At 43.5% G+C, this 25,654-nt stretch overlaps 1 protein-coding gene across 1 annotated transcript; it reads right to left on the reverse strand.

The window, feature by feature from the left end:
• Positions 1–960: 960 nt before the first annotated feature.
• On the reverse strand, positions 961–24,467 carry creb3l2 (cAMP responsive element binding protein 3-like 2). Its single transcript, XM_053415246.1, has 12 exons — positions 23,811–24,467; positions 8,737–8,983; positions 8,395–8,648; positions 8,228–8,306; positions 7,620–7,822; positions 7,363–7,509; positions 6,591–6,649; positions 6,160–6,228; positions 5,247–5,346; positions 5,033–5,162; positions 3,504–3,738; positions 961–2,826 (listed from the first exon to the last, which is right to left on the reverse strand). Exons 1-12 carry the CDS (start codon positions 23,907–23,909, stop codon positions 2,748–2,750), a joined length of 1,701 nt encoding a protein of 566 aa, XP_053271221.1. The 5' UTR covers positions 23,910–24,467; the 3' UTR covers positions 961–2,747.
• Between the last annotated feature and the right edge of the window lie 1,187 nt (positions 24,468–25,654).

Below are 25,654 nucleotides of genomic sequence, written 5' to 3' on the forward strand. Positions count from 1 at the left end.
TCTTCTTCTTCTTCTTCTTCTTCTTCTTCTTCTTCTGATTTGGCCTCACTTTTGGAAGCCGTCACGTCGTCCATCATTGTGTCGTTTTAACCAACAAACAAAAGCAGTAAATGTGTGTAGAATGAAGAGTTGTGTGTTTTTTATGTGGCTCCTGGTGCGGTGTCACTTCCTGTTTGCGGTGTCACTAGGACACGGCTGTGTTGTGAAGCTGTGGGCCTGTGTATTGTCTCTGTGACTGTCAGAGTGATTCTCGCTCCTCATCATGAGGCGATGCAGCCGAGCTATTTTCGGACGCCGGTCATTTCAGAGGAGATAGAGGCTCGTCTGTGGAGCGGCGTGTTCACCATGAGACTCCGGCCTAATGCACTTTGGCCTTAACTTAATTTCAACTTGTGAGAAAAATGCTTTGAAGCAAACAACAAATTATGGTCGTTCACTGAAAGAAGCTTTTTCAGTTTTTATACGTATTAATTTTTGTTTTTCAACCGGCATTTACATTTTTTTATTTATTAAATAACTCATTCCATTCAAAAAAACCTTCTGGTTTAGCCTTCTGTTAATGCTCATATTCATGCTTTATTTGTCCAATTACCAATTTACAGCTACAGAAGTTTCTCTAACTCTCTATATATTAGTCTTTTAACCAGCATTTAAAAAAAATTAAAGAAACAATATTGTTGTTAATTGATAATTGGACAATAAGACCATTAGCATAAGCATTAATCCAACAGAAATATGAATCCATCATTAAAAAGACTAAATTACTCAATTCTTATTTCATTTTTTACCTTAATGTCAAGTCATGTCTGTTTGTTTGTCAGCAGGATTATGTAAAAACTCTTAAACTGATTTCCGACAGACAGACAAGCTCATGGGTCGTGGCCCAAGTCAAAACTTAAAATTTCAAAACTCCATCAACAATCCAACATGAACAGAACACACACAGGAAGAGGAAGTCTCTGCTTTTACTACGGAAAATACTTTATTCGTTTGAATGCAAAAAAGACAGAAAGCCTGTGAGTCACGTGGGCTCGACACAGAAGCAACACAGAAATGAAATCTGACTTTTGAAAAACGCTCTAAACAGGAGGGAGCAGGTCGAGAACATTTCAAATATGAAACCAACATCTCATCTTGTGTTTTCTACAGAGTGAGGAATGAGATTCAGCTCAAACTACAGACACAGGATGCTGGATATTACTACATTTGTATAACATGTCTGGTTTGGTCTGTAACACACATGACAACACGTCTGTAAAACACGTAATAAGAACAGATAAGAGCCACGATGACCTGCTATCATCAGAGGATCCAACTAAAACCCAGAAACAAGTCAAACTGAAGCTCGGGCGTCTCAGGATCACGACAGAATGAATCAAACGTTGGTTTTCAACTGCACATCCCAGACACATTTAGACTTTCTTATTTATTAACAACTCATATTTACAAAAATAGATTTTTTTTAAATTTATTTCTGGGCAGAAATATGTTTTTGGTAAATGCTTTAAAAAAAGAGCAGATAAAGGGTCTTGGAGCTGATAGTGTGCAAAGCGAGGATAAGAGGCCGAGCGAGGTGAGCGCAGGAGGAAGAATCTGTGGCTTCATCTTAAAACTTCTTTTAAAGTTCAACAGTTTTAAAGTTCGACATGTTGGGAAACGGTTTAGTTTGCTTTCAGTGAGAGGTTCGATTCCTCTGGCACAAAGCTGGAGGAGAATCTGGAAACAACGAGCGTGGCTCTGTCCGAATCACAGGAAGTCTTTCAAAATAGATACGGCTCAGGAATTAACAGATAAATAAGAGTCGTGTCTGCATCAAAAAGCAAAATAAACGTATTCCCAAAATGTCTCCCGATGCGTTTTTTTAAGATGAAGTTTGCTACTTGAAACATGTGGCTCTTTAAAATGCATTTCATGACCAGAACTAAAAGAATATGTACAGAAAGAAAAGTCTCAAATATTGACCCCGTCTCTGGAATCAACAATCCACCGTTTCTTTTTCCAAACCTCTGTAACATCTGTACACACCCCCAATATATAATGACGCTAATAGGTGTGATATGACATTCGATCTCCAGCTGCATTCAAATCAAAACACTTTTTCATTCCACCAAACATTTCACAACGTCTCAGATTTTTTTCAAATAAGCGCAGGAGCCCCGAGCTAAGTCTCGAGTCAGCCGAAGGAATACGGACAAAATATAAAATAGCAAAATAGAATAAATCGTAAAACACAATAAACGTATCAAAATGCGATGAACTGTACGGAATAGAATTAAAAAACATTTAATATTAAAACTAGAAAAAAAAAAAAAGGTTTCTATAAATACAGAGGTCCTCGTCAGTGTCCTGTTGAAAAGCCTCACCTGTCGTCTTTAGCTCTCGTTCCATTGGAATGAATGTCGCACTACATTTGGATCGTTTTCGAATTTCAATCTGAATTTAACAGCGTTTTTTCGTGTCGGGTCAATTAGGACGAATAAAACTGACTCATGTTAAAAACTATTCAGTGCAACTTTTACTTCACGACGGAAGGCAACCAGTGCCCCCCCCCCTCCCCCTCCCCCTCCCCCTGTCTATACTACAGTGTATCTGATTGAACAGAGATGGCTGAAAACATAAATGACCTTAAATAATCAGCAGTGGGAACAGCTACTGTATGAGGTTTGCTCCAGGACACTGAACCATGCTCCAGATGGGGGGAAGGGGGTCAAAGGTCGGTGGGGGGGGGGGGCGAGGGGGCGTCGACCTCAGGAGGTCTCGTTGACCGTTCGCTCCAGTTCGACCACTTTGCTGCGGCTCTCGTGCGTCAGCTGCTGCTCCAGAGACCTGACAAAAAGCCAAGAGGTGAGATGACGTCATCACATCTGTAATGAACATCTGGATCAGTGGTGTGGGGGTCAGGGTCTGAACGACAGGGAAATTACAATCAAATGAGCACAACGTGAAATGGATCAGAGACAGAGATGAGTCACACGAGACCACAGAGACGGAGAATGACTCAAAAAGATGAAAAAGAGACAAAGAAAGACGACAAAGAGACAAAAACACACAAAGTAATGACGACAAGGACAAAGAGAGACGACAAAGAGACGAACATGATCTGAGAGAAACAAAAACATGTCCACAAAAAGACAAAAAAAGTCTACAAACAGAAGAAAAACGACAACAGAGACAGAAATAATGATGACAAGGACACACAAAGACCACAAAGAGACAAGAATGACCAAAGAGAAATGAACAAATTACCACATAGACGAAAAATGATGACAAGGACACACAAAAGACCACAAAGAGGAGGAAGATGATCACAGAGATTAAAACATGCTGTTAGATTTGGAAAACAGGTTTTGTGTTATTGCTCAGTCCTTGTTGTGTTCACACTAGACAACAAAAACCATGAGTAAACAGGATTAATCTAATTTATCATAATCACATATTAAATCCCCTGATCTGCCTGTGTTGTGCTGTTGTGTCACTGTGTGTGTGTATCTGTGTGTGTTTACCTGTGCAGGTCCAGCAGCACGTTTGTCGGCGTCTGCGTGTCGTTGTTTTTACTCATGAAAGGTGGGTGTGTCTCCGCCCTCACAGGCTCCGCCCCGATCTTCTGCTGCTCCGAGTGACGCCACGCTGCCATGACCACGGCCGGCGTGTCCTCCCATTGGTCGGGATATTCGCCGCCGAGGCCGAGGAGGTGTGGCTGCTCGTCCTCGAAGGTCGACAACAGATTCCTCGACTTCACTGAAAGAGTTAGAACGATTTTTTTCATTAATTATAATGTTTTTATTGGTTATGATTAAATTTGAGAGTACATTTATAATCAAGTGTTAGAATATTAGACTTTAAATAAAGATGGACGACATGACAGCTTCCAAAAGTGAAGCCAAAGCATCTGGATCGCCCCCTGGTGGCTGGCTGCAGTACAGATCCATGTTAGTACTTGGGACATGGACCAAACTAAAAAGTTAAAGTTGTTCACGTGGTATCTGAGATATTTCGGCTTCACTTTTGCTCAGTTGGAGGAAGTGGAGACGTGTCGTCCATCTTTATTTACAGTTTATGGTTAAAAGTATTTAGTCTGAACACACCCAGTGGCACCAGTCGACTACACAAACCCCACACTCTCACACTAAAGTACACAACGTCCCACACATGCTTATATATATAATAGTATAGCACCACATGTTATTATCTCATATTTCAAAAACAGTTCAGCCCATAGTGTGTGTGTGTGTGTGTACGTGTGTATGTGTGTTTGTGTGTGTGTGTGTGTGTGTGTGTGTGTGTGTGTGTGTGTGTGTGTCTGTTTGTGTGTGTGGGCAGGATGGGACAGGACACTGGATTTGATTTTTAAGAAAATTGTATCTGGTTTCTATTATAAAAGTGTGTGTGTGTGTGTGTGTGTGTGTGTGTGTGTGTGTGTGTGTGTGTGTGTCTGTGTGTGTGTGTGTGTGTGTGTGTGTGGGAGGTAGTGGAGAGGATGCAGTGAAAGGTCAGCTCCTCTAATCAGTCTCTGTGGCTGTTATTGCTGCTCTGTAGGTGGAATCTGATTATTGCTGATGTTCTAATGGACCTCCACAGTTTTACAGCTGGGAACTAATGATTCATTACAATTGAAACAGCAGGACGGGTCGGTTTAAACTCTCAGTGTGTGTGTGTGTGTGTGTGTGTGTGTGTGTGTGTCTGTGTGTGTGTGTGTGTCCACTTCCAATAATGCATGGTGCTTTGGTTACCAGGAACACAGATATGAGAACATGTAGGCAAACAGATATATATTGAGGTTATATTCAGTGTCAATGTTTTATTAAAATAAGTGTTTTTTTCATTCTTGTATTCCAGATGTTTTCAATTAAAGCAACAGTTTGTAAAGTTTCCTGCTGAACTTTGGAGATAAACCATTCACCAAAGTTAGAAGAGACGCTCAGGGAACATGTTTAGTCCCTTTATCTGATTTTATTGCATAGGGTTATCACACTCTCTCATATCCTAAGTTTAGAACTGTGTTATGATGTGTGTGTAGTTTGTGTGCACCCACCTGTCGCTGTGTACGACTCTTGGACTGACAGCTGCTTTGAGGCCAGGCCTGTTTCAGTGATGGTGGAGCAGGGGGTCAGACTCCCGGGGTAAAAACTCCCCAGAAACAGAGAGAAACACAAAACCACCACCTGCACAGAGAGAAAGAGAGGAGGTAAATACACAATGACTCACACAACATCATCTCACACACACACACACACGCTGTATAGTACCATTAAACACGATGATGTCTGGGTGCCAGCTATCCTGCAGGACTTGTGGACTTTGCCGGCCACCAGCGCCTGCAGAGACTGCAGCTGCTGCAGCAGAGACCTGGAGGACACACACACAAACACACACATACATTAGATACACACAACATAACACACTGGTCACATACAGTACGTGCATTTCTTTCTCTTCGTTATTTACTCTGCATTTATCAGTTTTGTCTAAAGAGAGATTTCAGCCTCCTACAGGAGAAGATCTATGATGAAGCAATTTGATGTAACACAACTTTACAGCAAATAAGCAACAAAGACCCAAACAAATTCAACCTGGAACTTTTTTGCATCACAATCTATCATAAGAATTCAATATGTATACATAATTGAAATGTTTGTTTAAAAATAAACATCACTGGTGTCTGTTCAGTGTTAATGTCTCTTACTCAGCATCAGTCAGATTCTCCACTGAGGCTTTATTTTCATTACACACGCACGGACACACACAAGCACACACACACACTCACGAACACACAACTGGTTCATTTAACTTTTCAACAGTGACAGTGAAGACCACTTTAACCACTGAGCGCAAACAAGAGTGAAAACAGCTGCGTCCTAGTCGAGTCAGATGCACTTAACACACTCACTGAGTATAACACACACACACACACACAAACACACACACACATACACATTTTGAGTATTTTACATGAATAGCCTCATGTTTATTTATGGCTGCAGCTGAGAGAAGCTTTGGAACAATAAGATTCAGGTTCATTGTTTTCCTGTGTTTCATAAAAACAAAAACCTGAACGTGCTGAAGCTTTGAGACTGAGTCAAACATCTGTAAACATCTGTAAACATCTGTAAACATCTGTAAACATCTGTAATCATCTGTGCTCGTGTCACGTGCTCTTACTTGTTCGTACACTCCAGAGATTCCACTTTCATGCGCAGCTCGTTGTTTTCGTTGGAGCAGTTCTCCACCCTGTGGTCAGACAGGAGTACTGCAAGGTCAGTGTCCACTCACATTACTTTATAACAACTGACTTCTCTGTTTATTGCTGTTTTATTTAATGCAGGTGACACATTTTCTCTTTTTCTTTTCAGTCTACAGGAAGCTACAGAGAATGAAGGTGAACTTATCAATACATTTAGTTTAATTCTGCAATAAACAAACCAACTCAGGACTCAACACGCTCAAGGAGTCGATATCTAGAGTCTGAGTGATTCAGTTTGTTCCTGCAGACCATAGACTGTACATATAATACAGACACAGTCATAAAGGTGCTTCAAGTCTTCATCATTCACTTTGATGAAAGGATGAAGAAGAACAAAACCGGGACTCACTTCTTCTCCAGCGCGTCCATGTACTCCTTCTTCTTCCTGCGACTCTCCTGAGCGGAGATCTGACGGAGAGAAGACGAAGGAATCGAATTAGAGAAGATTCAAGATTCAAGATTCAAGATTTTTTTATTATCAAATGCACAACAGTAACATTAAGCAGTCGCTGGCAGTGAAATGCTTGAGTCACAGGCTCTCTTCTAGCAATGCTCAAGTAATTACAACCTATAAAATAAAATAGAAATAGTATAAAATAGAATAAAATAAAATATCAAAATTCAAATTAGAAATAAAGTATATATATATCTAAATATATATATATATATAAACAGCTGAAGAGAAAATAAAACAATAGTGCATTTATGTGGAATATGCAAATATGTCACGGTGCTGGTCTGTTGGAATTATTGAATTATCTGGTGGAATTATTGCAGAAACGATCACAGCGGTTTGTTTATGTTTATGTGTTTGAGGAAATAAAATTCAACCAGGAAAACAAATCCAGATGTTCAAGAGACTGATGTTTAATAAGGTTTATTTTTCCCTCACGCTTTGAAAACAAAGCAGAAAGACAAATAGAAATATGTCTGAACAATATCTTTAGATTTATCAGTGTGAAATGCTCTGATAAGGTTTGTACACTGATAACCTACAATATCAGGAATATATTTGTGCATCTGAATAATGAATAACTCAAATGATATTCAAGATGAGGTGTTTTAATAAACATGTATTGAATACTATTAGCTGATAAATGAGTCCAGACTGTAATTTGTACCTTATTCTTGATTTTCCTGCGGATCTTCTTCACCGCCTTCTCCTCTGATTTGGTGAGCGGCAGTTTGGTGGGGACGGGGTAACCTTCAGCCACCAGCGTCCGGCGCTCCTCCTCCGTCAGGATCAGCGGCCCTGAGCCCTGCAGCTTCTACACACAGGAATCAAAGGCACAAATTAAATACGTCAAACAAGAGAATCGAACCTGAACTCCGGCTTCTAGACGTGTGGTACTTCTACGTAAAGTGTGTCAGTGCTTACATGAGCGGCGGTGAGCAGGGGGGAGTTGGACAGGGAGGAGGCGGCCCGCGGCGCCACCTTGGGGCTGGACTGGGACGGAGAGGGGCTGCTGGGGGAACTGGGGCAGGAGAGGCCGGGCGGAGCGTGGCCGGGGCTCTGGCTGCCCTCAGAGTCACTGCCGTGGGAACTGGGAGGAGTGGGAGGCATCTGCAGGGACTCCAGTCCTGAGAGACGGAGAAAGCAGAAGTTAGATTTCATCTGGGTGAAAGAACCAGTATTTAAATATTAGATTCAATAATATAAAGATCGTTAAGAAGCTTGAATATTGAATTTTGGAAATATTTTGCAAATATATGTTCGATAAACACAAAAGCTTCTGGAGCATCGTGAGAAAAGAAAAACTCTTCCCACTAAATCTAGTCCTAAAAATTAAACTTGTATTTTCTCTTTTTAAAATTAAAAAATCTTTGTTTACTGCAATGGGAATATTCCATATGGTTTCTAATTTTGTCTCTCTACTACTTTTACTTGTAGGAGTTGAACACTTGATCTCTACTTGGATGTGAGGCATGTGAACAAATGGCCAGCAGGGGTCCTCGCAGCTCAGGAGGAATGAGAGAGATTCTGACCTTTGGGGGAGAAGTTGAGGAACTGATCGACTTCATGAGGCTCGAGTTTGATCTGAGGGACGACGCTCTCCTCTTTGATCTGCAACCCAGAGAAGAAGGGATGAGGTGAGAAACAAGGAAAAGTAAACACATCAGTTTGTTTCCATCAGGAGTCTGTGGTCTCTCACCTTGATGCTCTTGCTCTGGTTGTGGCTGCTGGCTGTGGCCTGAGCCGGGGGGGCGGCGGCGGCGGTGGCGGCAGCAGGAGCGGCGGCAGCAGGGGCCGCAGCGGGGCCCTCGGTTGCTTTGGGCCCCACGCTGGAGGCCAGGGAGAGGCTGGGGAGCAGGGAGGGAGGCTCACACAGGAGGCCGTCCATGGCGTCCATGGCGTCCATGGCCTCGTCCTGCTCCATGGGCCAATCAGCCGAGTCCCCGTCTGATTCTGAAGGACAGAACACGTCAATATGGAGTTTGAACATATCAGCAGACACCCCCCCCCCACCTTGAGTGAGTACGACTCTGGGTCTCACCTGCTTCGCTGCCTTGCTCGCCGGTCAGGTGCGACAGGGGCGATTGCGGCCGACTGTCCCCACAGAGCGAGTAGCTGTGCTCGGCTGTGATGTGGGGGGGCAGGGGTGAGGACGGGGACAGGTCGCTGTCGTCCTCGTCGCCCTCCATGTCCTCCACGCCGCCCCGCCCCCCGGACAGGAAGGGGTCGCTGAGGAGCTGACCCAGCAGGGCGTCATGTGACAGGTCGTCCAGCAGCTCAGAGAAGTGCTGTGGGGGGGGGGAAGAAAATATTCTATAAACAGACGGAAATATGAGTTTGATCCTGACAGAGACGAGACCACGAGCAGGAGGAGACGGGTCCATAATTATATGAAACTACCACAGGTCCTGTAGTTAGTCTGTCCCCTGGTCTCTCATTAGAGACACAGAGTCTTCCCTTGAAGTTTCCCTGCTCTGCCCCATGGGAACCGCAAAGCAACCAATCAGAGAGCAGTAAAACTGTCTCATCCCCCCATCAATCAACGTGTGTGTGTGTGTGTGTGTGTGTGTGTGTGTGTGTGTGTGTGTGTGTGTGTGTGTGTGTGTGTGTGTGTGTGGTTCTCAGTGTGGTGACACTTTTACAAAACACACCCAGACGTTTACAGATGAGTCCTCCTCCCATAATCCTCTTCTGTTGTCAATCCCCCCCCCCCCAACCCCCAGCATCTCCTTCTCCTTCATCACATTCCTTCTTCTGCATTCCTCTGTGTGTGAGTCTGCTTGTGTGTGTGTGTCTGAATGTGTGTGTGTGTGTGTATGTCTCTGTGTTCAGGTGTTGTGACTAGAATAAACAAAAAGCAAGTAAAGCATAACCAAGGTGCTGATGTGTTGATAACACACCGTACACAGTTGTGTGTGTGTGTGTGTGTGTATGTGAGAGTGTGTGTGTGTGTGTGTGTGTGTGTGTGTGTGTGTGTGTGTGTGTGTGTGTGTGTGTGTGTGTGTGTATGTGTGTGTGTGTGTGTGTTAAACAGCTGGATCTTCCAACAGGAAACTCGTGTTTAAAGCCTCTAATTACTCGGCACTGGACAAATCATCAATCATCAAGTCTTGACTGTGACTGTTATTTAAGATTTATTATTATAAAGCTGCAGTTAACATTTTTCCCCAATTACAATAATTGATAAGGCCTCAAAACGATTGATCAATAAACTGAATCAGTTCTCATTAGTGTAGTTTGAGGTCGACCAGAGAATAAAAACAAAAAATCCAATGAAAAATGCAGAATATGTTGATAATATGCACTATTAATATAAAATAAAAAGTATATAATATTGTCCATCTTTTAAAAACAGTCCATGGGATAAACTCACAGATACTTTTGATCAGTTTTAACATGTAACACATGTTTTCATACTTTATATTCATCTCATTTGTTGAAAATAAGATTTGAATCATGTTCTCCTCCATATGTAAAAAAGGTTTTTTATGGGTATCGTGTTATTTGAAAACATTCACACAGATTCTTCCACAGAGGGATCATAAATCTTTTCTTACAAATGTGTGAATCTCTTGTGAAATCAGCAAATTTAAAGTTCTTGTGTTTCCAGTCGCGTCCTCGCTTGAACTCGCTGTGAGAGAACTTCTGATGTAACTCGAGTTACCAGGCAGAAAACTCTGAGTCCGGGCTCGGCCAATGAGAAGGAGCTAAATCATTTAAATTAGACACAGATGGAAGTAAAAGAGGAGTTTCTGCCGTTTAAGAGAATAAAAGAGGGAAGAGGACGGAGGGATGGAAGAAGTGAGAGTGAAATCAAGATGGAGGACGGGAGGAAACGGGAGGAGGAGGACGGCCCGACATGTGGCTTCGATTACAGACGGAGAAAGAGAAGACTTGACTGCAGCCTTTTCACTTAGCGACACACACACACACACAGACACACGCACAGACACACACACGCACACAAGGTAAAATGACCTCTTCACCTCACAGACACACAACACACTCTTGCTTTATGTTCCCCTATATGGCCCGATTTCAGGCCTCTGTTGGGGGGAGTGTGTGTGTCTGTGCCTGTGTGTGTGTGTGTGTGTGTGTGTGTGTGTGTGTGTGTGTGTGTGTGTGTGTGTGTGTGTGTGTGTGTGTGTGTGTGTGTAATGCAAACACTGACAGCACACCGTGAATCTGCTCAGCGGAAGAGAGGAGGACAAATATTTAAACGTTTCTCCTCCAGCGGTCGTGATGAATCAGTTGGTGGATCTGAGTGAACGTGCACGAGCCCCCCCCCCCCCCCCCCCGCACATCATGGAAAGATACTCCCCCCCCCCCCCCACCCCCCCTTCAGAGCGTCTCCTGGTAACAGCTAAATCTCCACAGCTACCGAAAACCAATCTCTTCCATCAAACTGTTGTTGATATTTGTAAAACCTCCAAAAACAAATGTATGGTTCTGCTGCTCTGATGATGATTATGATTCTAAATTAAGCTCCAATAAATAAAATACAGGTTGAATCAAATATCAAATGATTCCCTTGTCTATAGCTAAAGCAAAGATTTGAGTATTTAGTGGTTTTTAAATGTCAGGATGTTGTTTTATATCACCCGGCCTCAGGAGAATGAAGGAAACTGAGACTCTGGGTCAAGCTCACAAAGAGGAAACTAACCCGGAGGAAAGAGAAAAGAGAAAAGAGAAAAGAGAGAGAGGGCGTCGTTTTGGAAAGGGACGAGTAATTACACACAGAAACCACGGTTAAAAATAAGGGACGTTTTGTGGGTTAGGATCTGGTTTGCGTGACCTTTGACACCACTTTGCTCTCCACCGCCTGTCTCCAGTAAAACCCTCCTGAGTGTGGACTCAGATAAATAGCAGGAGGACACAGGGAGGTTGTCGTTTGGTTGTAGTTGTGTTGTCGTTGTGTTGTTGGTCCGGCTGCAGGAGAACCGAGACACTCCAGAGACACACAGGGAGGTTCTATGTGCTGCCTGTCGTTTGTGCAGAGTGTGCGGTTGTGGTCGAGCGTGAGTGTGTTAGAAAAGTGAAGAAAATGCGATTAAAGGGCAACTCGGCCGACCTGCAAGTCCCTGACTGGGTGTAACTCATCACACACACACACAGACACACACACAGACACACAACAGAACCCTCTTTGTCTCTGCAGCCCAACAGTGACGTGTTATTTAGCGGCTGTAACGTAACACTCTCCAGCTGCGGAACTAAAGGAGGCGAACAGGGGAAACTGGGAGTTTAAACTGGAACTGGGTTAAACAAACAGTGGGTCACTGGCTCCACTGGGGGAGCTGCTCTTTCTCAATAACAGTTTCCCCCTGAGGGGCTTAGAACCAAACAGAGAAGGTCCCTGAGAGGCCAGATTGTGAGGTTCTAATTCAGGTATGAAGACAGAGGAGAGAGGGAATTCTTCAAGATGCAGAAATCTAAACCAAACCTCAATAAAGCAGCTCTGGTGGACTTGTTAATAAGAGCCTGGACAGACGTGTGGGTCAGTAGTTAGCAGCTGTGTGGGTCAGTAGTTAGCAGCTGTGTGGGTCAGTAGTTAGCAGCTGTGTGGGTCAGTAGTTAGCAGCCGAACGAGGTGTGAGAGTGGGACGTCCTGTCAGGTCTGTAATTCCACCGGAGGAGGATGTGTCTGTTCTAATGAGCAGAAGTTTACTGAGGAGCCGAAGGGGAGAGTGTGATGATGTAACACCGCCCCCCCCCCCCCCCCCCCTGGAAAGACAGACCAGATGTGAGAAAGTCCGGCAGCACACACACATACACACACATACACACAGACCTACACACACACACCACTAGACACACACCACTAGACACACACAGGCCTAAAGGTCATCATGAGAGTGTGTGTGGGTGTGTGTGTGTGTGTGTGTGTATTCATGTGTGTACCTTGCCCTGGATCGATGACGCACAAACTGCAAACACACTAATAAAAAAGGCAAACAAACAAACACACACACACACACACACTCACTCACTCACTCACTCACTCACTCACTCAGTGTAAATGTCACGACTCAACCCATTTATTTTTTTTTACTTTGGTGTTACCTCAGTTCATGGAATCATTTACTGAATTCTGTTCCTGTTGATGTTTTTTAATATTTAAATGTTTGTGTTGCTAATTTCTTCTCGTTATATAAACTGTGACATCATCATCATTATCAGTAACTTCTTTATCAGCCTGCAAATCTGTGTTTGTAAATGTTATGAAGTTGTCAAATATGAAAGATAAACTCTGAGTCTATTTTCAGTTTCTAATAAGCCCAAAGCAAAGATTGAGAAGTCATTGGGTTTGATATAGATAGATAGGTAGATAACTCATTAATTAAGGTAAATTTCAATAATCCACGTTGTTAATCTTATCTTCATATTATCATCTCCTCCTTCTTTACAGCTGGTTATCAGCCGGGTGCTGAACCTCGGCCTTGTTTGTGAAATGCCTTGCTCGGAGGTATTTCGGAGATTCTTGTAGAATCCAGTTCCTCAAGGTTCCCACCGAACTCCCACAAGCCTCCAGGATAAAGAGCCATTTGCATATTTGTGCCTCTGGTGTGACTGTGTTGTCATTGTTCAGCGGCCGTACGACAAAGTGCAGCGAGGAATGCTAACAATGTGTGTGAGCTGTGTTCACACTCAGAGTACACGTGTAGATACTGTATCTGCAGAGCGGCAGGGATTCGAACTCGCAACACAAACACAGGAAACTAGGGTTTGAGCAGCTGGGACGGTGGCACACAACACAACACTGATGTTTGTGTGTTTAACACGGCAGCAGGATTTTACTCAATAATAGAAATCAGTTCCCTAAACGTCGGATTGTTAAAAATCAAAGGCCATGAATTATTGGTTAAATTGTTAAATTGGTGAAAAGTGATCAAAACAATCCTGAATCCCAAAATGAAACAAGTTATTGTCCGATGTCTTGTCCTAATATTTGTACTGTCTTGTTTTATTAACGTTTGAATCTTTCATAACTCATTAATCCTTTTTTAACATGTAGTTTGATTTGATTGATGATATTATTTGATATTCTCTCTGATATAAGTTCAGGATTCCGTTGTCTGAGGAGATTCTTTGCTTCTTCCCTCTCGTGCGTTGTTATCTGAACTTTCTCGGGCTGCTCTCTCACTTCCTGTCCGGACGGTTGATGGATCTGGGTCACGGGGGGGCGGGGGGGGGGTCGAGCTCTCGTCCTGGTGAGAACCGGCTCTCGTCCTTTACTGGAGCGAGAGCGTTCTTGTGAGGCGAGATCACTTATTTGGCCGAGTGTCAGTGAGTCAGAGGAGGGAGAAGGCTCATGGCTGCGATGAGACACTATGGAAGAGATGATGTCAACCAGACGAATTGTGTGTTTGTGTGTCTGTGTGTAGGAACGAACAGCCGTGGATACACACACGAGAGGGGAAACACAAACATGAGGAGGTTTGTGAGGTTTAGGAGTTTGTTCATCAGAAATGAACACACACAGAACTGCATCGTGTTAGAGCTGCGACACTGTCCAGACTGAACACAAACACACACACGCACACGCACACACACACACACACACACACACACACACACACACACACACACACACACACACACACACACACACACACACACAGACACACACACACCAGATAAGACCTACGATATCAGAAACCCTCTGAGGTCTGTGGTTTGTCGTTGTGCCACTCGTTCACACACACACACACACACACACACACACACACGTCCTGTTCACTCTCATGATGACCTCATGCATGTTGGACAACGTCTCACGGTTTCCGACATGTTGGTGTGAGGGACACTTTGTCCTCGACACCGACAAACTGTCCAGCAAACATTCATGGACTCACAAGAAAGAAATATGTGACTGTGTTCTAAATGGTACTTTATTAATAAAGTGTATTATCATCGTTGTTATCTTCAAGTTGTTTTTGACCATATAAAGTTAAAATCCCCCAAATATTCAGTTTGCTATAAAGACCAAAGATTCAGAGGCCGGAACGAGGAAGTTTTAAGTTTAACAATGAGTCAATTATTAAAGTAGGAAACATTTTCCTCATTATTTCCTCTCACCAAAAAACATGTTGTTTCCTGATTGAGCTGCTTAAAGGACATCATTACTTTTATGAAGGGCCTCTGCCTCAGGGCCGCTTTTCTCCTTTGACGTGGGTCAAAGGTCAGAAAGACGACGCAGGCAGAGGTGCATCTTGGGTAAAAAGGACGGACGAGTCAAAAGGCTGTAAAATAAATCCAATTGGAAGCTCCTGAATACACAAAAACACAACATCTGTGTCAATGTGTTGACCCATTTGAATCTGTTCTGCAAACAGAGAATTGGCGGAGGTGGAGAGATGGTTAACGGATGTAAACAACAGGATGTGAGAGAGATAAAGAGGAGGCGTGACCTCCAGCTGGGCCGGGGAGTCTCCGCCCACAGGCCGACAGAAATCACAGCTGATCCATCACGAAGATTCAACAACTTTAATCGTCTAAAGTTTCATGAAAGTTTAAAACGTGTGAGTTGACGACAGGAAACGTGTGTTTTTAAAAAGGAAGCAGAGAGTTCACGGAGACAAAGTTCAGAACTATGTTGTTATCCGAAGGCCGCGGTGCAGATATGACAGTGCACGTGTTGGTGTGTGTTCATGTGTGTGTTCATGTGTGTTCATGTGTGTGTGTGTGATGAGCAGAAGTGGCCACAGACGATAAAGAATAACAGACGCACAACAGATCAACTGGAAACAACGTCTCCTTCTCTCCCTTTGGGTCCTTCCTCAAGTAGAATCCCATCCTGCTCCCCCCCCCCCCTCTGCCCCATGGAGCTTCCCAAATACACACACAAACACACACATGCACACACACAGTAACACACTCTTTCCAGTCTGTCACACCGACCTATCACTGAGCACAACCCCCACTCTTCCCACACACTGACCCTCCAGATGTTATGAAAGACTTCACCAGACAGAGGTTTGGACATTCAGGCCGTTTTAATACCTGCATGAGGAAAACCCTGCTAGTTTAAATATAAATATATGTTTTATATACATTAACAAGACACAGCTCCAGTGTAAATATCCGGTCTTTTCTAAAAAACTTCCCCTCCACTAAAAGTACACAAAGGTTTCGTGACTGTTTACACGACAACGCCCAGGAGTTCAAAATAAAGCAGAAGGAATTAACGTGTGTGTTTTTTCTATCGCTGCCGATCGGAGCCGATGAAAACCTGTGAGCGACAGAAGCCAGATGTTACTGGGTGTTAGTGGTTTTATTGACCAGTAGAAAACAGGCCTCACATAAGGTTCCACACTGGAGCTTTTCTTTATGAGACAACATGGATGTGTTTTTTAAATAATATTCTTTACTAGGGTTCCACGAGCTGATTTAGTCTTTTAAAGATCTTGTTGGGTTTGGTTCTTTCGTGGAGTTCAGTTTTAAACGATGTGACTTGAAATGTATATTTTGTTTGTTTACAGGAAAACGCCTTCAAGTGTAAAACACCATGAAACTAACAACTGACTTTCTACGTCTCTCTCTCTCCCTCTAATCCAGCTCTCGTCCTGTGTGTGTACTTAGAAACTGGGTCAACACACACACACACTCAAACACACACTTTCACAAACACACATAATTCTTTCAATGCCTCCGGTGTAACAGTGACCAGTCATCAAGTACAAACACACACAGACACACACACACTTCCAGCTGAACAACTGAACTCCGTCAAACCTCTTCTCACAGTTTTAACTTTTCCTTTTGTATCTCTCGATTTTTTCCCGTCAACACAAACATTTCCTGTTTCCTCCTTTGCACCGACTCTCCATCGCTTCCATCGACTCAACTCAATGAGAGTCGCCTGAGATTCGAACTCTCTGAGACTGAGAACACTCGGGGGATTTATTTGAATCTAATCTGACTGAAAAGACAAGTTGATCAAGTCCCTTCCTGTGTTTTACAAGTTTGTTTCCTGCAGGATTAACTTCTCTCTGGTTGTCCCGATGACTCAAGTTCTGTTTCCATGACAGGATTCCTCCGTCCACCTCCTGCTGCATGCTGGGTAAAACAACCGGGTCAGTCCGGGTCTGGCTGGGCTCCCCACAGTGAGGTTATTAATCCTCGGGAAAGGCGACCACTTGGTGAAACTTGTTTGGGCGCCGCCGGTGTTATGATGGGAGCAGTGTGAGGCGGCCGGTTGCCAGGCAGAGGAATGTCTTTGTTTATCCTGAACACGTCACACACACACACACACACACACACACACACACACACGTGCACGGATGGAGAGAGTGGTCTGTAGGAATGAACCAGTTCACGAAGGAGAAAGGTGTGATGCTATGGAATGTTAAATTACATAAGAACAATTCAAAGTTTTAATTGTTCATGTCAGCATCTTCACCAGCTGACTGCTCCTGTGAGTTATTGAGGTTGACGCCACTTAGCTGATCTCAGACCTGCACTGAACTCCAGATAATCTCCTGACATTCTCCGGAGAACACAGACATCAGAGTGAGAGAAAGACTCCAGTTCATGTCCGACTGAGCCTGAAGAAAACAAATATCTTGAGTTACAAAGTTGCAGGAAGAACCTGGAGCAACCGACTCAGACGTTTAACTCCTCACATGCAGAACCTCCGGAGAATTTCAGGAACCCGTCCCGACTGTCAGTTACAGTCTGACGCAGGTTTATTGAGTTTGAGAAAAGAATTCATGTGGAATTTTTTAAGGGAAAAAAGGAATCAAGTCCTGAAGGGTTGAATAAAAACATAGAGTAGGAAAAAGAAAGGGGGGGGGAGGAACAACTCTGAGGTTAAGAAGCTGTTTCTTTGGGAAAACCAAGCGATGTCTCTGGTATTTGACACGAGAGCCAACTCGTCCCGGCTCAGCCTGCAGGAGAGAGGCGCGGGGGGGGGGGGGGGTGTGGTGGGGGGGTGAAAGGTTAACTAGACGACGGATGAGGAGGTTTCTGACCCAGGATGTTTAACTGCGAGATCTGTGAAGGCAAACATCAGAAGTACAGCCTGCTCGCTGTTTAATCATCGGTTTACAGGCTTCAGGCTCTTTCATGTTTCAGACGCTGAGGCGATGGAGCTCGTGCTGCGACGGCGCCGAGTCCGGTTCTGTAGAATCTGCAACTTTACAAAGTCTGAGAGAGAGAATCCTGGTTTATACCTGAGGTGGAACAAACTGAAAACTCATCCTTCAAACTTCAGACTGCTGCAGGACGAGGAAGGAAAGAAAGAATCAGACGACAGGAAAGAGCGGAAAAGAAAGAAAGAGAGAATAAAAGAAAGAGAGGAAGAGAGAATGAACAGAAAGAAAGAGAGAAAGAACAGAGAGAGTGGTCGTGTGCTGGATTCCAGACTACTTCTATATAAAACTGCTTCCAGGCTCATTTTTGGGCTGAACGTCTTTTAACCACTGAGCCGTGTGTTAAACCCACTCCCTGCTAACCACAGACACACACAAACACAGACACACACACACACACACCATAATTTGAAACCTTTTATGGAGCCTTAACCAAAGACGGGGGGGGGGGGGGCGATGAGACAGTATCAAGAAAAGAGAGAGAGGGGGCAGACGGATAAATTTAGCTTTGCCTCAGAGAACGAAGGCTCCTGTGGATTTTCCATAATGATCCCTCTCTCTCTCTCTGATTGCTACCTTGGACTCGCCCTCACATGGCGGCCGGCCCGCGGCGAGCTGACAGAGGAGACCGCTTCCAGCTTTCAGCGCCGGGAGAAACGTTGCATCAGACTGGAAGAAGGAGAGAAACGTGTCCGAGGTCGACCATGTGCCGACCACGTGAAGGCTGCCGTCGGGTTCTGAAGCTGAGAGGGTTCACGTGGGGGAAGGTGGATTCGATTGTAGGGAGAGGAATATGTGCCCAAATATTTTAATGTCATCAGGATGGAGGAGAACTCAGGAGAAGAACGGAAGAATGTGAAGATGAAGGCCGGGTTCAAGTTGGAGCAGAGGAACTTCGGGATATATTGAAAGGTCTCAACTTCAAAAGTAAAAGAATCTGAATCATTCAACAAATAGATGCAACATTTAACCCTAGTTCAAGTTATTCCCAGAGAACATAATAGAAAGTCTACATATCACATTTCAAACTCTGGTTACAAAGTCATTCACAAGATGAAACTGGAGAATCAAAGGGAAACAGGAGGAAACCACGAAAACCAGTTTGAAGATGAGACGACATTGGAGCAGAAATATGAATAAGAACGTTTTTAAAAATCATCACTAAGATCAAATCATAGAGTTCAAACCTCCGCCAAGTCCCAACGGCCCCTAAACTCAATCAAGCTGCACCAATCACAGGCAGGTGGATCCTTTCCAACCCAGCATATCCCATGATGCATTGCGCTTCTGTGACAATCTAAGGTAATGTACGTATATCAGACTCAATTCTTTTGTCCCTAAATAACAATGTGGAACCAGACGTAACAGAATGGAAACTATGGAACAAACACGTGAAGCTGGTTCTGGATTTTTTTCCGGGTGTGAAAATGTCCTGAAGCCGGAGGGGGCGGAGTTTGACAACCAGTTAACTTGCTGGATGGGTTTTTTCCTTTTTCCTTAAAAATGTAGTTTTGGCTGAAGAGATTCTACGTTGACCTGCTGCCGAGCGTCAGTCGGCTTCAGGTCGGTTATGGAACAGAATCATATTTTTGACAGACACGTGGAAAATATGATCATCTCATTTGTTTTCTCACCTCTTTCATATCAAGTTTTACAAAAGCACTTTGTCAATCACTGTGACACAAAGGGCTTTCAGAGCAACCTGAAGATCCGGCACCACACCTGCAGTAATGACGACTTGTTTCATCACCACACACACGCGCACACACACACACAGACACACACACACACACACACTCTGATAGAAACCAGGTCGAGGTGATATGTACAACTGGGAACTTGTGTGAACAGTGTATACAAACCACGGAGACACTTTGACCTTTGACCGCTGATCAAATGTGAGCGATTGTGAAAGTGTGTCATCGTTGATCTGCCCTCAATATAAAACTGGAATGTGTGTGTCTGTGTGTGTGTGTGTGTGTGTTTGTGTGTCCGTCTCGGCCTTCACACTGACACTCATGTTACAGCACAGACACACGGACCATTCAGACGGAGGCAGAGCGAGGCCACCGGCGAGCAGGATGCCCTGCCCCAGCGGAGAACAGGCTCTGCACTGTGAGCACATGGAATCAGACTGTTTGCTCTCAGCGCTGCACGTGTGTGTGTCAGTGTGTGTGTGTGTGTGTGTGTGTGTGTATGTGTGTCAGAATGCGCAGCGTTTATGAATAAAAGCGTCGACCCACAGCTGGAGTTAGATTTATGGAGCCGAGGCTGCTGGGTGTTATGTAAGCAGCCACATAGTTGCGACGCCCTGGAGCATGTGCAGAGCAAACACACACTTCTCCTCTGCAGGCACGACTCTGTGTGGACGCCATGTGCCGAGCAACACGCTATGTGTCGCCTGGCGTGTTGCAAGTATGAGCAAGTGCAGGAAGATGGAATTTGAGTTTGTCTCAGTGTCTGTTTCCTGAATGATCCAGTTCACCTCTCACATGAGGGATATACAGGGATACACATTTCATATTGCTGTGTGATTTGGAGACACAATCTAGACATTAATCTTCTTCAGGTGTTACACACAAAGAAACTATATTATCTATAGATTGACTTATATAACCATATCTTCCTGGAACTTGTTTTAAAAGCTTCCTGCAGATCTTTGTCTGTTTGGATCTTTATGTAGAAATGAAGAAAGTGTGTTTTTGATGATTTCACATTCTCCTTTGTCGACGTCGTCCCACACGTCAAACACACAAACATGTTAAATATCTGTGACTCACTCACTCAGAGGGATTGTGTCTGTCACTGTCGAGTGGAAATAAAAGAAGCTGACGCGTCTCCACCTTCACTGTGATGCTGCTGCTGAGTAGTTATTTTAAAACCTGAGGAACTTGATTATGATAAAAGCTGAAGGAATTGATGGGAGGGGCCTGAACCCGGCTAGTGGGCGGGGCCTGAGCCGGCTGATGGGAGAAGCAGGCGAGGAGAAGGTCGACATTGTTTAGAGGAATCCCAGGTCAACAAACCCCCGGAGAGAGAGAGAGAGAGAGAGAGAGAGAGAGAGACCCAACCCACGGCCGGGGGACGACGCACAAAGACTCAACAGTCTGTTCCTCGGGCTGCACCTCAATCAAACACTGTTGGCTTTCACACACGCACACAGACACACAAACACACACTATTCATGCTTTACTATATATAGAATATCCACTGTGCTAACAAGAGCCTCTTGGAGCGGCCTCCTCACACAACCTGTCCTTTATGTGATGCACGATAAGACTGCAGCAGATTTATATTTGTCTCCTTCTGGAGGACAACACCTGGATCCACGTTAGAGACAGAACATCGACTGTAAACAAAGATGGACGACGCGTCTCTACTTCCTCCTGTTGCACAAACAATTAACCAAAATATCGGTGTTTCGCCATCTTGCGGTTTTGACGTGACAAAGATGAATTCGATGTGTACTTATATAAATGTAAATAACTAATAACTGAATAAGGTGGATCCACATCAGTCAGACTCTTTCATGAACTTCATTTCAGCTCTTAACTCGTCTCTCAGCAGCTCCAGTCACTTCCTGTTTATTCGGACACTTATCTTGGGTTTTAGCCTCTTGGCCAATGAGCTCCTAAATGATTCATCCATCTTGAGACCAACATGTTATAACAATAACCCGGTTTCCTCTTGAATCTGATCAGAGAGCAGCTGCAGCTCGGAGCAGATACAGTCTGATGCTATTTGACAGAATCTGTGGCCTGAGGACTCGTTTGAAGGACCCACGTTCACAGCTGCACACAAGTCTTTACCTGTCTGCAGCTTTTCATAGGAGAGGGAAATGCCACTGAGCGCGTGTGTATGTCTGTGTGTTTGTGGTGTGTGTGTGTGTGTGTGTGTGTGTGCACGCGCACACTGTCTCAGTCTCCGACCCAGTCAGCCTCTGTGGTGTCTGATTACCATCCTGCAGGCCAGCTGGATTTTTCCCTGTAAACCCAACCTCTCCTCCCATCGTCTCCACACACACACACACAAATACACACAATATGTGCACAAAGTCCCACTCACACACACTGTGTGTCTCTCTCAGACCCACACACACAATCCTCTTGGCCCCAAGTTTGGCCCAGAGACACAAAATATGCTGCAACACACACTTCAAGTTGCATAACTGAAAGTCTATTAAAGTTCCGTCTTTAAAACTTTTCCTGTGTTAAAATAAAGTTTTGTTTGCTCCATCTTTACAGATCTCTTTAAATAATCCTTTGAGTCTAAATTCACTTTCAGTCGTATCCTTAAAAGTCGGAGAAACAAAAGTACGGAGACACCTGAACTGATCCGGGGAGATAAGTGTAAAGAAAAGTATCTAATGCAAATAACACTGGAAATAAAGACGTCTTTGTTCAGCTCTGCCTCTCTGCAGCTTTTAAGACCAGCTCGTCTTCCTCAGAGTTTTCTGATGCAGCTCGTCTCAAACTTCAAGAACTTCGACTCCAGATAATAACGCTCGTCTTTATCTGCAGCTTTATTTCACTGCACAGTGAAAACAATCAAAGGAACTAATTTCATGCAATTTAAAATCCTTTCAATATAGGTTTCAACTTGAAGACGCTGGGGATTTGACCTCAGGCTCCACTTTCCCCTGTAATCAGCACTTTTCTTTATGATCTATTATAATCGTTTCTCTGAGACTTTTTCTTTTCTTTGCACAGAGTCAACTTCTCCTCAAAGACAAGTTCACCTGATGATCGTGCTGCAGGACGTGTGTTCATCACTCACACAATTTGAGTCAACTAACAGTAATGATGGTAAATATTTGAACAGAAAGTGACTTCGACAAACTCGTGTCTCATTAAAACTCACAAAATACTATTAAATTAACAATAAATATTCCAGATTTTGATTTAAATGAAGTGTGTGTGTGTTATTAAGTGAACTGGGAGCTGTTCAGTCACACAACAGGAGGCTCTCATCTGCACCCCGCCCCCCCCTCCCCCTCCTATAAATAAACCTGGAATCTGAGAGCACACTGGGTCTTTTATTTTGAAGGAACTCCAATGGTTTTCTGTACCTGCTCAAGTTTGAGAAGTTCAACAGGGTCTTCACTAAATGTTTTAAAAGATGTGAAAACCTCCAATCGTCATGGGGCTGGGGGGGGGGGGGATCTCTGGAGTCAAAGCTGATATTTACTGTTTCAGAGCCCAACCCCCACAAAGTGAGTCGAGACCCTGACTGGAGAAAAGGAGCAAACTCTCACCTTGAAGAAGAGTAAATCTTTCTCTTTGTATTTCTATAAATCTGAAAATCTGCATGTCAGTGAAATTAAAAGTATAAATACAATGCAGCAGCCTCTGTTGAGATATGACCTCGACTGAAATACTTCTAAAAGTTTTAAATCTTCATATAAAGCTGCTTTGTTTTCTCTTCGACGAATCCTGGGAAAATGAAAACTTTGAATCTGCTTTCACTCTTATTAAACTGATAATTACTTTTAATTAATCTTTGTTTGCAGCCCAAGATTTGAGTGAGCATCAAAATCCATATGTTCACATCTTTAACATTTTATCTCTATGTCAGGGAACTTGTGGCGACCACCAGTTTAGTTATATTCAACATTTATTTGACTTCATTCAGGTTTTACCCTCCCTGATGAAACCTTTAAATATTCTCTATGTAATAAGATAAGTTATAAACTAAGTAAGAGTACAACAACTTTAAATGTCTGTCAAATAAAATGTGTTTAAATGAGAAGAGAAGAGAGAGAGAGAGCAGTGACATTAGAGTGAGATACAGTCTGACTTGCATCCTGGACCCCAAGGTGCAGGTTGTGAGCGGAGAGTCGGGCACCACACACACACACTTCACAATCTGAACACACACTTCGCACTCTGAACACACACACTACGAGTGAGATCTTCCACAGCCAGTCAGGAGATCGATCCCTCACACACACGCCTTCCTCTTCCACCCATCAATCAGTCAATCAATCCATCAATCAACCAGTGGAGCCCGGTGGATAACTCACGTTGGTGTAGAGCACCGAGTCGATGTCTCCAGCCTCCGACAGCTCGCTGAGGTTCCTGTCCCAGTGCAGGAAGGTCTCACTGCTGTCCAGGATCTCCATGGTTCCTCCACACACACACACACACTCTCAGGTGGATGTGGTCGTTCCTCCTCCAACAGCAGATGAAGACGAAGAAGAAGAAGGAGAAGAAGTGAAGTTTTGCTGTAAACAGGTCAAACTGGAAACTCCTGATCTCACTCCGGGAGAAATAAAGTTTCCCAACAAGTTGTGTGAGCAGCAGCAGGAGAATGAAACACAGATGTTGAGAGTCAGAGGGTCGCAGCTGCAGCAGAGTCACGCTCCTTCTTCTTCTGCTTGTTGTTGTTGATCATCTCGTTCTGTCTCCGCGTCCACAGCTGCAGCCTCAGATTCTCGCTTTCCTCCTCTTCCTCCTCCTCCTCCTCCTCCTCCTCTCAGCCCAGACACACAGGAATGTGTGGGAGGAGTCACACACACCCACAGAGACACAAAATACACATTTGAAACACACACACTTTCACTGGATCGATGCACGTGACAGATATCTATGAGCAATCATTTCAAAACATTAGGAATCGAACCTTTGGATCAAATATAAAGTGATTCGTCCTTTCCAGCTGTTTGAGACATTAATGTCAAGTAGCTATTTTACACACTAAGGTTTCCGGTGACTGATTTCAGATTAAAAGTCTCAGTCGTCGTTTTCAGGCCACAACGGTTCAATACATGACAAATACCACAACTACAACTTCAATAACAACAACTACTACTATAACTACTACTATTTATACTACAACTATTCCTACTATAACCAATAATATTGATTATAAGTAATCACAAACAATATTAAGAATAGCAATAATAACAGAGCTATACAACACCATTACATTTTAAATGAATAAATTAAAAAAGAAAATTAAAAGTAATATGAACACAAATACAAATTAATCAAGCTCAGGACAAAGTACAGAAAAAGTCAAAACTGTACAACATATTCTTCATATATATGTTTTAATATAGATGTTTACAGGAAATAATTCATGATATATGTATATGAATGTGTGTCAGGTTAAAGAACAGTTGACAGTTTTTATATCTTATATTCCATGCTTTTATTTTTACCTTTAACTCCGTACTTCCGGTCCCTCTCTATGACGTTTCTTTAACTTGACTGAATCCACAGGTTACACCTACCACAACTTAAAGCCCCGCCCACATAACTCACGTCTGACCAATTAGATTTCTCCTTTGTTTAGATTCTGCTTGTCGCTCCGCCCTCAAGCGGTATTAACTGACATATGACGGAACCAATCAGGAAAGTGTTCGAGTTCCTGTGACCAATCAGCGTAGGCCAAGAATACCTTAGCGCAAACATCCATCCCCGTTTTCACGGAAACAGCCAATCACGGCCCGGCAGTAGAGAAACTTACAAATGAATATAAACTGTTATTTTAAAATATGAGTTGGTACTTTATGACTTTTAAATACATGTTTATGCAAATAAATGTAAATTTTCCTATTTTTTGTGATCTAAATGTGGATTAAATGATTTATTTGTAAGTTATTTGTAAATAAGTGGGAAATCGGAAAAGAGCAGAATTTATATTGATAATAAAAACCATGATGTAGAAACGAAGCAGCAGAGTTGAGGTGAAGCCGACGACCAAGAAGGAAATGAAAACCAGACGAGTGTGATAACACAACAGTGACACCAGAGAAAACAACAATCTGATAAGAACCAACGTGTTTGTGCAACAATCTGCAGCTGGAACTCGACTCAGGGACGAGAACCAACATCACCAGAGGATGATTCCTCTTAATTTACA

This window comes from Pleuronectes platessa, chromosome 22, assembly GCF_947347685.1.
Source record: "Pleuronectes platessa chromosome 22, fPlePla1.1, whole genome shotgun sequence".
Lineage (NCBI taxonomy): Eukaryota > Metazoa > Chordata > Actinopteri > Pleuronectiformes > Pleuronectidae > Pleuronectes > Pleuronectes platessa.